This window comes from Lontra canadensis, unplaced genomic scaffold (genome assembly GCF_010015895.1).
Source record: "Lontra canadensis isolate GAN:19392208 unplaced genomic scaffold, GSC_riverotter_1.0 scaffold9, whole genome shotgun sequence".
NCBI classification, from domain to species: Eukaryota; Metazoa; Chordata; class Mammalia; order Carnivora; family Mustelidae; genus Lontra; species Lontra canadensis.
Window position 1 is genome coordinate 37,420,656 of NW_022631003.1, and position 13,443 is coordinate 37,434,098.

The 13,443-nt window shown below is 42.1% G+C and overlaps 1 protein-coding gene across 1 annotated transcript in view; it reads right to left on the reverse strand.

The window, feature by feature from the left end:
• The window catches only part of PKP2 (plakophilin 2), a 90,415-nt gene that overhangs the window by 67,410 nt on the left and 9,562 nt on the right, over positions 1-13,443 (reverse strand). Inside the window, exons 2-3 of the mRNA XM_032855339.1 lie at positions 8,440-8,552; positions 7,035-7,729 (exon numbers count right to left, since the gene is read on the reverse strand). Of these exons, the coding sequence (XP_032711230.1) occupies positions 7,035-7,729; positions 8,440-8,552 (808 nt within the window). The remainder of the gene's footprint in view (positions 1-7,034; positions 7,730-8,439; positions 8,553-13,443) is intronic.

Sequence of the window (13,443 nt, forward strand, 5' to 3'; positions counted from 1 at the left end):
GTTCTCCTGTGGGTAAAATGCTATCAAATAGCGTCACATGCTAAACGAAATCATTCATGAAAGGAAAAGTCAATCAATAGGGCAAACTTCATTGTCTTATTTTAAGAAACTGCCACACCCCAACCTTCAGCAACCACCACTCCCATCAGTCAGCAGCCGTGAACAATGAGGTAAGAACCTCCACCAGGAAAAAGATAACCGCTCTCAGAACGCTCAGATGATGGTTAGCATTTTTTTAGCAATAAAGTATTTTTTTTATTTTTTTTTTTAAAGATTTTATTTATTTATTTGACAGACAGAGATCACAAGTAGGCAGAGAGGCAGGCAGAGAGAGAGAGAGGGAGAAGCAGGCTTCCCGCTGAGCAGAGAGCCCGATGCGGGGCTCGATCCCAGGACCCTGGGATCATGACCTGAGCCGAAGGCAGAGGCTTTAACCCACTGAGCCACCCAGGCGCCCCAGCAATAAAGTATTTTTAAATTAAGGTATGTACATTGTTGTTTTAGACATAATGCTATTGCATATTTAATAGATTACAGTGTAAGCAGAACTTTTATGTCCACTGGGAAAACAAAACATCCATATTAGACCCACTTTACTACAATATTCACTCTACCTTGGCTGACTGGAAACTAACCCACCATACCTTTGATGTATGCTTATAAATTCCCTCTTATAACAGGCTAACTCACTAATCCACGTGTAGATATGAGTTTATGTATGTGTAGGTTGTATGGTGTGTTTGGGTGTGGTGGATGTGACACAGGTGAGAAGGTAAGAATAATGGGACCCAGGACTAAAAACCAATACCCAGTGCTTCCGATACACATGTTCAAACACACCAGTGTCACCTCATGAGTATGAAAGTATTAAGAATGAAGCAGAACAGTTGGGGCACCTGTACTGAGAATTATATAATGATCTCCTGTTTTAAAGTTGTGCCTCAGGAATCAACTTAATGGGTAAAAAATGTAGGCTATTACTATTCGAGTCATTTTTATTTAGTATAAACACAGCTTTTAAAAGAGATGAACGGGGGCTGCCTGGGTGGCTCAGTGGGTTAAGCCTCTGCCTTCAGCTCAGGTCATGATCTCAGGGTCCTGGGATCGAGTCCCACATCAGGCTCTCTGCTAGGCAGGGAGCCTGCTTCCTCCTCTCTCTCTCTCTCTACTTGCGATCTCTCTCTCTGTCAAATAAATAAAATCTTAAAAAAAAAAAAAGAGAGAGAGATGAAGGGGCGCCTGGGTGGCTCAGTCAGTTAAGCGGTTAAGGGTCTGCCTTCAGCTCAGGTCATGATCTCAGGGTCCTGGGACAAGTCACAAGTCCCGTGTTGGGCTCCTGGTTAAGCAGGGAGTCTGCTCTTCCCTCTCCCCCTGCCCCTCCCCCTACTTGTGCGTGCTCGCTCTCTCTCAAATATATTAATAGTTTTTAAAAAAATAAATAAAAAAGAGATGGAAATATTCTACATGCATGGACTCCAATGCCTTTACAGAAACATCAAAACTCTAACACTCTCCATCTCGTGGGAATTTTAAGTGTTTACATCCTCGAACGCTACACGTGTTTTAACTGATGAAGGATCACTTATAAGAATAATAGCCTCTGTTCGATGCAGGTTTTTTTGGTTTCTTTTTTTTTTTTTTAAGAGTAAGCCTCTAATCCACTTCATAAGTCACACATGTCTCAGGGAAGTTTGCATTTCCCAACACTGTAATGGCCACAAATAATTCCATTACTCTAATCCTTTATTCCCCTGACCGTGATTCACAAAGAGCTCTGCATCCACGGCTCGTCAACCCAGTGCTACTTCACTTTATCATTAAAAACAACTCTCACACTGAAGGAAGACTTCCTCTTGAAGAAGGTCCGCTACAGCTGTGAGGGTGTCGATTCTGTGTTCGCCGTCCGTGAAGTCCAGCTCTGTAACATGGCCTACATTCTGATCCCAGTCTGGCTCCATCTCTGTGCCACCTTCACCCTTCCCTTCCCTGCTCTGTCTGCCTTCCCCATCCGCCAACCACATTGAGCTTTCTTCCTTCTCTAAACACTGTGTGCCTCCTCACAAGCTGCTCTGATTTTTCTAGAAAGCCCATCGTTCTACTTCGTTCTTATCCATTCTTCATGACTCAGTTCCAATATCCACAGCTCTGAAATCTTTCCTGTGTCCCCATCCCCACCCAGCTAGATCTTTTCTGAATTTCCTCCTCTATCCTCATTCCTCCCTTCCTTCCCTCTCTCTTTCTCTTCCTCCCTCTTTCCTACTTCCCTTTCCACTCAATCACAAAACACTTCTTGAAGCCTGTGGAAATGTGGCTTGTGAGATGGCGCTGGGAGATGGGTGGGGGTGGAGAGTAGGGGGAGACTCTGCCCTGGGCCCCATTATTGCCCAAACAAATTCTCGAGAACTGAGTCTTTTTTAACCATTTTAGATAATAAAAAATGATTTCAATGTAAGTGAAAAATTCAAGAGGAAGCAGTGTAAAATATCTTTGGTCAGAATAGGAGATGATATAGGAAAAAAAATAAAAACATGGTATACTTTTTTGTCTGTGCAATCCTTCAGCAACCAGCATTCTTGCTGACTAACAATGCAGCCCTGCCCCAGGCTGGTTCCCAGATATTACATACATTAATAGGGCTACACCTCGGAGGGCCTAACCAATGTGACATGATGAATGGAAAGCTCCTGGGTGATGTCAGATGCTCAGGAAATACAAATTCCGCCCCATCACAAAGGTTTAAGTGTGATCAAAGTACTGCTTTGGGAATGTGCCTCTGGTGTGGGTATGTGTTCCTTGTGACTGTTTTGAGGGGAATAGAAGAGTCTTAGCTGAGGCAATAAAGTCTTGAACTGGGCGATTAAAAATGGAAATGGAAAATAAGATATAGTTGAAAGATACCTGAAGAATCAAAGAACTTAAAGACATTGGTAATTAAGAGGATATGGAAGGTTTTTTTCTGCTCTGTGCTGCTCTATATCATGAACTTGACTGGTAATCCTACTAGGGATCGAACCTCTCTCCACAGGCCCCATCTACTAATCTTAGAGCACAATGCTCTTTTGTTCTCCGAATTCCCATAAGCTAGCACCTGATGATGTGTCTTTCTTTTGCACCGATCCTGTCCTAGACCTTCATATAGTCCATTCCATTTTCTATCTCTTACAGTGCTAGGTACACTGGAGGAGTCTGATATGCATTTGCTGAACCACCACTCCCCAACAGGTACAAAAATCATATTTTTAGAAAAACAGATCTGAAACATTTCACTTGGTAATTTCTTAAACCTTTTTCACCAGTCTGATTTAGAGCAGATATTGAATCTCTTTTCACTCCAATGTCTTGGTTTTCAGCTGCCTTAGTAACTGTATGACCAGCCATTCTTCTTTTGGAAAGAAAGATCCATTATTTAATACCTTATGTTATTATGTAGGTTTATAATAGTACCTGCCTACTCTGTAGGAATGTTCCACATACATGAAAGAACTCTTCTTTATATGTAGGACTTTCACCAGACATTTAAAAAAAAAAAAAAAAAGTAGATTTCAAAAACAGGGACTAGATAGGTTTGAAAGGTTTGATATGGGAGAGAATGCAGGGCAAAGGAGAACATGGGGTCCTAGAGCCAGGACTCTCAGGAGATGGCCCTGGGAGCCGAACTGCCACGGGGCACACCTTGGAAGGAAGAGACGCAGACACCATACACACAGGCATCAGGCAGAGATGCCACCTTGAGGACTTACTTCCCTATTATTGGAAATACCCTCTTTTCTTTTTACACAGAGAGAAAATTTTCAAGAAGAATTCATTTTTATGAATTCTGGTCTTTAGTATAGCAACTTTGGGAATCATCAAGAATAGATTTCTTACCCTTTATTTCAAATTTCTTGACCCTCAGGTGTTCCTTCTATTCTTTGATAATTTAGTCTAATAAAATCTGCCCTGTCCATTAAAACAATAGCCCAAAAATAGCATAGTTAATACTACTTCTAGAATGTAAGCAAGAAAAGAACTTAAATGGCAAAAAAATACAGATTTTATGTTTCCTTTCTTCCTTCTTTCATTCTCTCACCATGCACTTATTTAGTGCCTATAATGGGTCTGCCTCTGTTTTAGGGTACTGAGAATACAAATATAAGACATTCTCAAGAAGTTCAAAGTCTAGAGGAAAAGCTGTATGAAATGAATAACCACAATGTATTATTCTGCACCCACACAGTGCTGCTATCTGGGGCACCCAGATTACAAGGGGAGTGATCAGGAAATAGGCAGGATCTGAGTTACATCCAGAACCATAAGGAGCCAGTCAAAACCAGAGCTACTGGGGATAATGAGAGACAGACAGACAGAGAGAGATGGATATAGATAGATGGAAAAAAGGAAGGGAGAAAGGAAGAAGGAAGGGAGAAAGGAAATACACGAATGAATATCTATTAAGTGAAGAGGTTCCAAGTGGTCTGTTTGTGTAGGGGTGCGGGGGGACGGTAGTGAGAAAGGGTGGAGGGCAGTAGGATTGGAGTGACAAGCAGAGGTGAAAACGCGGGCTTAGGCCATGTGTCCCATCCTAGAAAGTACAAAAACTTGGTGGAATTATGGAAAGGTTACAATCGAGGCAGAGAAAGAATCGGATTTGGTAAGATCATTCTAATAGTCAGAGGACAGTTCTGACTGAGCAAGACCAGAGGTACAGAGATGTGTGCAATGGAGATGGACAGAGGGGTAAAAAGTTAAGGCCCGTTGGGGAGGTTGCGATACAATGTGGGACTCTGGAGGGTTGAAAATAAGCACAACTTACAGATTTGTAAGGGGCAGGACTTCAGTTTGAGGAGATGGTTAGGAGTAGACAGTAGGGGGAAGCTAATACATTTAGGTTTTGATATACTGAGTTGGGGATGCCCAAGAGGTTGCTAGAAATATATGCAGATCTCGATAGAGTTCAGGATAGAGGACAGTTCTGAAGAAAAAACTTGGGGAATCACGAAGATATGAGTGTAGTAAACGGGCCTCCTTGAAAGAGCGCCCAGACTTGGAGAAGGATTGCTGAAGGCAACCTCTCTGAGCATGCAGAAAAGGAGCACACGGAGAAGACTGAGACACAGCTGGAGAGGGGAGTGGAAAACCGGAAGAGGCTGGTGCCCTGGAAACCGAGAGAAGAGAGAACTTCACAGACAGTGCTGTCAAATCTGTCCAAAGGCTGAGTAACATGAGGACGGAATAAATATCTGCTTCGGATGTAGCAAAAAGGCAGTCATCGGTCCATTTGTGAGGACAGCACTTCCACAAGATGGTGGGGATGGAAGCCAAAGTACGGCAGAGTGATGAGAGACTGGGGAGTGGGAGGGTGCCTCAAGAAGCACGGGGGCATGGAGATGGAGGAAGAGAAGAATGCCAGTTGCCAGAGGATGTGGCATCAGAGTTCGGTTACTGCTAAAATCACTTTGTGAAAATCGTGCCAAGCACAAATCCTAGAATGTAGCAGGCGTTTAATAAATTTTAAATTATCCACTTAAAGGCCTCCTTCCATAAATAATGACCTCATGCATTTTCTTCTTTATAAGTACGTCCACAGTGACAAAGATCTGCATTCTATAAGAAATGTGAAAAGTCTCAGGCTCAGTTTTGTTTTATAAAAACTATTTCCTGGAGTACCTCAGTGGCTCAGTCAGTTAAGCATCTGACTCCTGATATCAGCTCAGGTCGTGACCTCAGGTTTGTGAGGTCAAGCCCTATCCCACCCCCCATCCCAATCAGGCTCTGTGCTCACCAGGAAGTCTGTTTGAGATTCTCTCTCTCCCTCTCCCTCTGCCCCTATCCACCCTCACACTGCCTGGATGCCCCCTCTTTCTCTCACTCAAATAAACATATCTTTAAAAATTTCCTGCTTCAAGATTAGATGATCCTAACATCTTTTATCACCAGTGTCTGAGCAATCAATGAGCAGACAGCACAAAGTCACTTAAAGGGATGATAAGTGGTAACAACTTCCATTAAGCAACTTTAGAAATAAAACAAAAGTCATGTATTTAATGTTTTACCATAACAATACTACATCATTATTTCTGGAGTTACTGATTTAATAATCAATTTCTCAACCTTTCTCGTAGTAACTTCCTCAGTTCATGAAATTTGTACTCCAGCATTAAACCTGAGTAAGACTGGGGCGCCTGGGTGGCTCAGTGGGTTAAAGCCTCTGCCTATGGCTCAGGTCATGATCTCAGGGTCCTGGGCTTGAGCCCTGCGTTGGGCTCTCTGCTCGGCAGGGAGCCTGCTTCCTCCTCTCTCTCTCTGCCTACTCGTGATCTCTCTGTCAAATAAATAAATAAAATCTTAAAAAAAAAAAAAACAAAAAACAGAGTAAAACTTAGGTTCTAAAGATCGGATTGGTCGTGCCAGAAAGTCAATATGAGAGGCAAAAGAAGGACTTCAAGAATCTGGTTACTTTAATTATTCAGTACTGCCAAAAAAATTCTCTCCAAATCACTGCTGCTAGCATCAAAAAGTAAAAGCGTCAGGCATCAAAGGAAGGAAAGCGACACCTGGGGATTAAGCTGCCTTTGCTTACTTAGGTCTCCAGCTCTCCATCGTTTTACAACAGTAGTTATCAAAATAGCAGGTGAAGTTCACTCTTAGCACCAGCTATACGCATTTTTTCCTTTTTACCTTCCTTTAGTTCAAGGAATGATTGAGACAATGCATGCAATTAACATTTCTTGGTCTACATTAGAGTAAGCGCTCATTCAAAGCAGATTCTCACACAGCCAAGGGGTGGCCATGCCTTCAGCCAGTATCTAATTTGGAACAGATGGACTCAATGTCACATTTCCCCACAAAGCTGCCATAGGAGCAGGTAGCTTGGCTCCTGTCCCTGAGGTAAATAGGCTAATCTGTCAATTAGGCAGCTGCCTGAGAAGCACTGTTTTCATCGCTTCTCTCTGGAAGACTTTCTCGGCAGCCCCAGAAGTGCCAGCTCACCCTGAAGGGCTGTGGGAACAGAATGTGCTGGCACAGGCCGTCCCACTGACCGAGAGGGGACTCACCCGAGCTGGGAGTCGGTGAAAGTGCTTCTGTCCAGGAGCAGGTTCCCACTTCCAGCTGCTGCCACTTGGCCGGCCGTCATGTGCGTCCTCCTCCCGCCTGCATCCACAGTGACACTGGGCCCGGCTTCCCTCACCATGCGGGTGCTGCGGAAGGAGCTCTGGTGCCAGGAGTGAGCGGCCCTATTCTGATTGACCACCTGCAGGGGCGCCAGTGGCCGGAGGTGCCCAGGGACAGGCCCCGAAGTCAGATAGTTCTCTTTCTCCAAGAGGTTTCCCATGCTGTGACTGGTCCCGGGCCTGGGGTACGTGAGCACCACTGAGTTGACAGGGGCATTGTCGAACACGGTGTCACTCACAGACCCATACTGGTGCTGTCTGTGGTAGGTGTCATAGTGGCGATGTCTGCTCATGGCCCCGGAGGGATTGAAACCAACAATTTCTGAGCGAGCATATCGAGGTGGCAGAAGGAGGGTGGATCTCCTGCTGTCTTGGTGCCGCAAAGTGTGCCCAGCCTGACTTCTCTGGCCATACTGGTAATCACTGTGCGAGTAATGAATCCTCTCGGGGCTGCTGTCTGGAGAAATCTCAAGTCTCCTCAGAGGCTGCCTCAAGGATCTTTCTTCCACTGACTTCTGTGAACTATACTGTGCTGTTCCTCTCCCCCAGCGACTTTCATAAGTGGCAGTGGTGCCTGTCTGCAGAGAAACAAAGTTTAAATGTGGCATAAGTCAGTTTTCATCTTTGTTAAAGACCAAGGATCCAGGACTATTACATAAGGTGTCCATTTCTCTGTCTCACATGAAGATGTTGGCCACTTTTCTTAAAAAAAAAAAAAAAAAAAAAAAAGGGTTGACTAGTTGTTTGTACCAGGATTTGATACTATTTAAAGTTCCCAGTTTTGGAGTGCCTGGGTGGTTCAGTCAGTTAACATCTGCTTTCAGCTCAGGTCATGATCCCAGGGTCCTGGAATTGAGCCCCACATCATAATCTTTGCTCAGTGAGAAGCCTGCCTCTCCTTCCCTCTTCCTTCCCTCCCCTATTTGTGTTTCCTCTTCCTCTCTCTCTCTCAATAAATAAATCTTAAAAAAAAAAATAAAGTCCCAAGTTTTCCCTGGTGTCCACACAACATCAATCTTCATATAATTAGTTTAGGGAATGGCAATATTTGAGAAAGGTAAGCATTAAAAAATAATCTATGGAAGGGGAGCCTGGCTCACTCAGTTGGTGGAGCATGTGACTCTTGATCTCAGGGTCATGAGTTCAAGCCCCATGTTAGACACAGAGCTTACTTAAAAAAAAAAAAAAAGTAAAAAAATTAAAATCTACAAAATTTTAAAAAAGCTATGAAAGTTTAAAAATGTTTTCATGGTAATCTGATAACTAGGGTTATTCCTTGTTATCCTACCTTTAGCACGTCATAGGTTTTAATACCAGGTGAACGCCGACCAGCATAGTCACTTTCAACCAAGTGTAGGTTATAGACATACTCAGGAACACTGCTGGTTCGGTGAAGATTTCCTGCAATCAAGCATATAGTAAAATATTAAATGGGCCAATCAGTAGTTAAAGATTACATAATGGATTTAAGTAATTAAGAACAATAACAAGTATCAGGTTTATATTAGTGTTTTTAAATGCTTAACATCACCCTTAGATATGGGAAATGACCAAATGTTATCGCAACATTCTTTATGAGATTTCAAAATAAAAGTTGAATTAAGAATAAAAACGTATTTTTAAAAATACTAGTTAAGTTTTTTTGTAAGAAAAAGGAAGAATGAGGAGAGACAGTTTTCACAAAGATCCAAAAATGGGGGCACCTGGGTGGCTCAGTGGGTTAAGCGTCTGCCTTTAGCTCAGGTCATGATCCCAGGGTCCTGAGCTTGAGTCCCACATCAGAGAGCCTGGTTCTCCCTCTCCTCCCTGCTCTTTTCTCTCTCGCTATCTCTGTCTCTCTCTCTCTCAAATAAATAAAATCTTTTAAAAACAACAACAATAACAAACCCCAAAGATCCAAAAATGTTTGTTATGAAACTGAGGAATTTGGGAGTCATTTATTGGCTCAGGTGGTCCATTGCATAAACATTCCATTTCTTGGGGCGCCTGGATGGCTCAGTGGGTTAAAGCCTCTGCCTTCTGCTCAGGTCGTCATCCCAGGGACAGCGTCGTCGGGCTCTCTGCTCAGCAGGGAGCCTGCTTACCCCTCTCTCTCTCTGCTTGCCTCTCTGTCTACTTGTGATCTCTGTCTGTCAAATAAATAAATAAAAATCTTTAAAAAAACAAAAAACACAAAACATTCCGTTTCTTAAGTCGGAGGAAAGAGAACTCTATTTCTGGGGTGGAAATTCTGAAGTTTCCTGAGAAGGGTATAGGTGCATAAATATAATGGTGACAAACAGAATCGTGACTCAATACTAGTAGATAAGACAGCCTGTGAGAACAGCAAGGTGGGTCAGTGCAGTCAAAGAAAACATCCACTTGAAAGGGGCCAAGCCTGGGGTTGAGGTACTTGGCACCGTGAGTTAGGCAGGGGATGAAACCATTCTCTGCACTACGAATGAGTGCTTTTGTGGAACCAGGCTCGATCTTAGTATGGTGGTCTAATCCAGCCCACTCCCCTACAAACACTGAGTAGGAGGCAGTGTTTCCTGCTCAGCTCTGTGGGTCTACAAGGACTCTCAATGGATGCATGTCTCTTAAAACAGTTCTTTTTGAGGAGAGGGGTGGTAGGAGACAGTGTTGTGACCCTCTTCGACTTTTTTACCCTTCTCTCAGCTTTCTGTTTGTTCTTCTTTTATAATCTCCCACCGCCTTACCAAAAACAAAACAAAACCTAATCAAAATAATCACAGATCTCAGGGTACCTGGGTGGCTTAGTCAGTTGGGTGTCTGCCTTTGGCTCAGGTCATGATCCTGGAGTCTTGGGATTGAGCACATCGGGCTCCATGCTCAGTGGGGTGTCTGCTTTTCCCTCTCCCTCTGCTCCCCACCCATGCTCAGGCTCTCTCTCTCTCCCTCTCTCTCAGGTAGATAAATGAAATCTTAAAAAATAATAATAATAATAATCACAGATTTCCAAAACCTAGGTAATTTCTGGTTCCCTGATTTTAACCAAAATTTCTTTTTCTTTTAAAAATCAGAGGGAAAAATACTCAATGAACTCTCCTAGGTTTCAGACTTGTGAAGGATGTGGAGAATAGAACAACACAGGCGTCCCTTTCCAATACAATTGGAATATACCGACATACTCTCCCAGCAAGACTGTTATAAACTCAAAATTTCAAAGGCTAACAATAGATTCACATTTTTTTTTTTACAGAATCACATATTTTGAGGGGGAGGGGGGATGATTGTTGCCAGAGAACTAAAAAGTATGAATCCACCCAAATTATGTTTGTACATGTGTCTTATTTCCTGAAGCCAAACAACATGGCTGGTAAACAGCTTCGGGCCTCAAAGGGTCCTGGAGGTAGGTAGGCTTGTAACTGTAACCTTTCTATAGACCAGGGAAGTTGAGGTAAGCCAGGTACCTCCTGTTTTTACAGGGGCCTGATTTCTCCATAAGGGCAGGCAAAATGTCAGGTAGCCCTATGTTTTAACCTCAATGACAGAGAACCTCCACATGGAATGAGGGAAAGGAATTCTTTACAACCCCAGAACAAAGGCTGCAATGCCTTAAAGATTCAAATCTCCATGTCCGCCTGGGGCTCCGGCTAAAGGCTGGTTGAGGCTGCCCCAGCTCTGCTCTCAGCGATCCTTCTGATCCTTTCCATCCTTCCGTCACCCAGGCTCCTCACCCCAGGCTATCAGAAAAGCAGGCAGCAGGCCACACCTCCCGGTGGACAAAATGAGGCTAGCTGGGCAGGGCTAGGGGACATCCTGGCTCTCATACTGAAGGGTCGGGGACTAGGGTGCTCTCAGCACTGGAGGTATAGAAATCAAATTTACCGTGTCTCAAAAAGAGTCATTTCAGAATTTTAGATTATATGAAAACTGAATATATGAGTCAGGGACAATCTAGAATAGGAAAATACTAATAACATATGTGGACGGTAGCTAGAACTATTAATTCCGGTTTCAAGGCTGATGATGTATGGGCACAGTTTTAAAAACCATGCAAATTTTTTTCCTGGGCCCCTCTAGCCCATCATCACCAGCAGTATTAAGGACTACCCCTCCCCTACTTTCACCGCAGACATTCAGGGACAGTTAATAGGGGACTACTTCCATTTTGAAGCTGAGATTCCTGCAAGGATTTTCTAAATGTGTAAGAATCTTTGGAAAAGATCCAGCTAAACAACGTATCTTATCAAAATAGCTCATCAGTGAGTTTTATAATCAGGCTTATTGAAGGAAAATGTTTAACTCACATTGTAGCTGGGGGCTGTAAGGCTTTTTAAAGCAACTTACATGAACTCCTTGTATCTCAATATTACTTTTCTTTAAGGAGTTCAATTATTTTATATGCTTCTTTCCAATATTCTGTGATGCAGAGCCAGCTCCTATCATCTCCTTTATAAACAAGGAAACTTAATTACTTGCTTTAGATTGCAAAGCAATTTTGTATCATGTTTGAATTCTGGGTTCCTCATTTCCACTGGTCTCTGCTGTTTGACTGCATTGTAATCTTTCTGGAACTGCCATTTACCAAAGCTCTGGTGGGATCATTATCACAGGTTTTGATTGGAAAACCAAAAGCAATCATTCTCTTTCCTCTAGAATCTTCATCTGGGCAACTCCAAATACTCTGTAACTATTAATTTTTTATTTGCTGACATAAGTCCTTATAAGGAAATTTATCCCTCAGTTTTCAGATGAATGAATTGAGACCAGTTTACTGGTTCCCAAAATAACTACAACACAGTTGGGAACAAGGAATAAAATAAGCTTGGATCTTTAAATCACAGACTCTCTTCCTGTGCGGCAAAGCCTGTACCTCCTGGTACTTAGCTTGCAGGTTTCACTGGTTAAAAGGCCAGTCTCAAACAACAAGCAATGCATACTGATTTGCCTAGGCAGTCATGAATTTGCCATCAGTATAGTGGCTTAAAGATGAATTAGCAGCTGTATTCTAAGCAGCTTATTCTTAGCAGCTGTATTCTAAGATTTTATGTTTTTAAAGATTTTATTTATTTGGGGGGGGAGAGGACAGAGGGAGAGGGAGAAGCTGACTCCCCACTGAGCAGAGAGCCTGATGTGGGGCTTGATCCCAGGACCCTGAGATCATGACCTAAGCCAAAGGGAGACACTTAACTGACTGAGCCACTCAGGTGCCCTTGTATTCTAAGATTTTAAAGAAATTTTGAACTGGGTGGAATTAAAAAATATATATATATATTAAATAATATAATTTTATATAATTATATAATTAATAATAATTAATTTAATTTAATTATATATATATCAGGATGGAAACATATCTTTAAGACAAGTCATTTTCTGTTCAGAGGAATAAATAAATAATAACTAAACATATGTAATAACTCAGCCATGCCCTTCTTCAAAAACAGAAGAAGAAAGCAAACGAAAATAAGCATAGCATACTTACAGGCACAGCCTGCTTTAAATAAACCAACACGAAAATTCAGACTTTCTAACATGGAAAATTAGGGTATCATTATATTTCAAAGAAATTGTTCACATCACAAAATGAGGCAGTTTTCTTCCTAAACAGAAGAAATCTGTGGACTTGGCCTGGAGCCTCTACTACACTACTTTCCGTGTGCCTAGACAAATCACTTATATGCCTCAGTTTCCCATAATTCTAGTTACTAACAGAGTTGCTGAGAGAGGTTTACCTGAGAAAGCATATATTCAAATGCTTTTAAAACTGTAAAGCTATATGCAAAAATTAGATACTGTTTTTTAGAATTTGGGTTATGAAAATTCGTTTTTTACCCTTTCTCATGAAGTAATCTGTTCAAAAAAAGAGGGATAAACTAGAGTGCATGCTTTAATTTACACTGTGTTTTACTGCAGAATTTTTATTCTGGTAAATTTACCAGTGATCTTGAATTTAACTTTCTCTGGTTATTTGTGATTGACCCAGCTACTGAGGATCACAATGGCAGGACTGTGGTTTTTCCAGCCATTCATTTCATTTACACAGTGTGCAAATGTGCTTCTTGTGTCTCCTAAAGAAGGTGATGATTTATAGGAACTATTTCAAATTAATATTAATTGGGCAATATTACCCATACCTTTCCGTCTAAGAATGCCAGAGACATTTTATAAGAGAAATGAAGACTGTAGTTACAGAACAACTTTAAACTCCATCTTCTCAAATAAAAAGCAATGATAGAGCAGGGATGGGGTGATGGGAGTTGATTGTGATGGTGGAAGGATTCCAAACTGTTCAGAAGACTGCAAAGGTGTAGAACTTACAGGATAATGTAATTTTCTCTCTTTC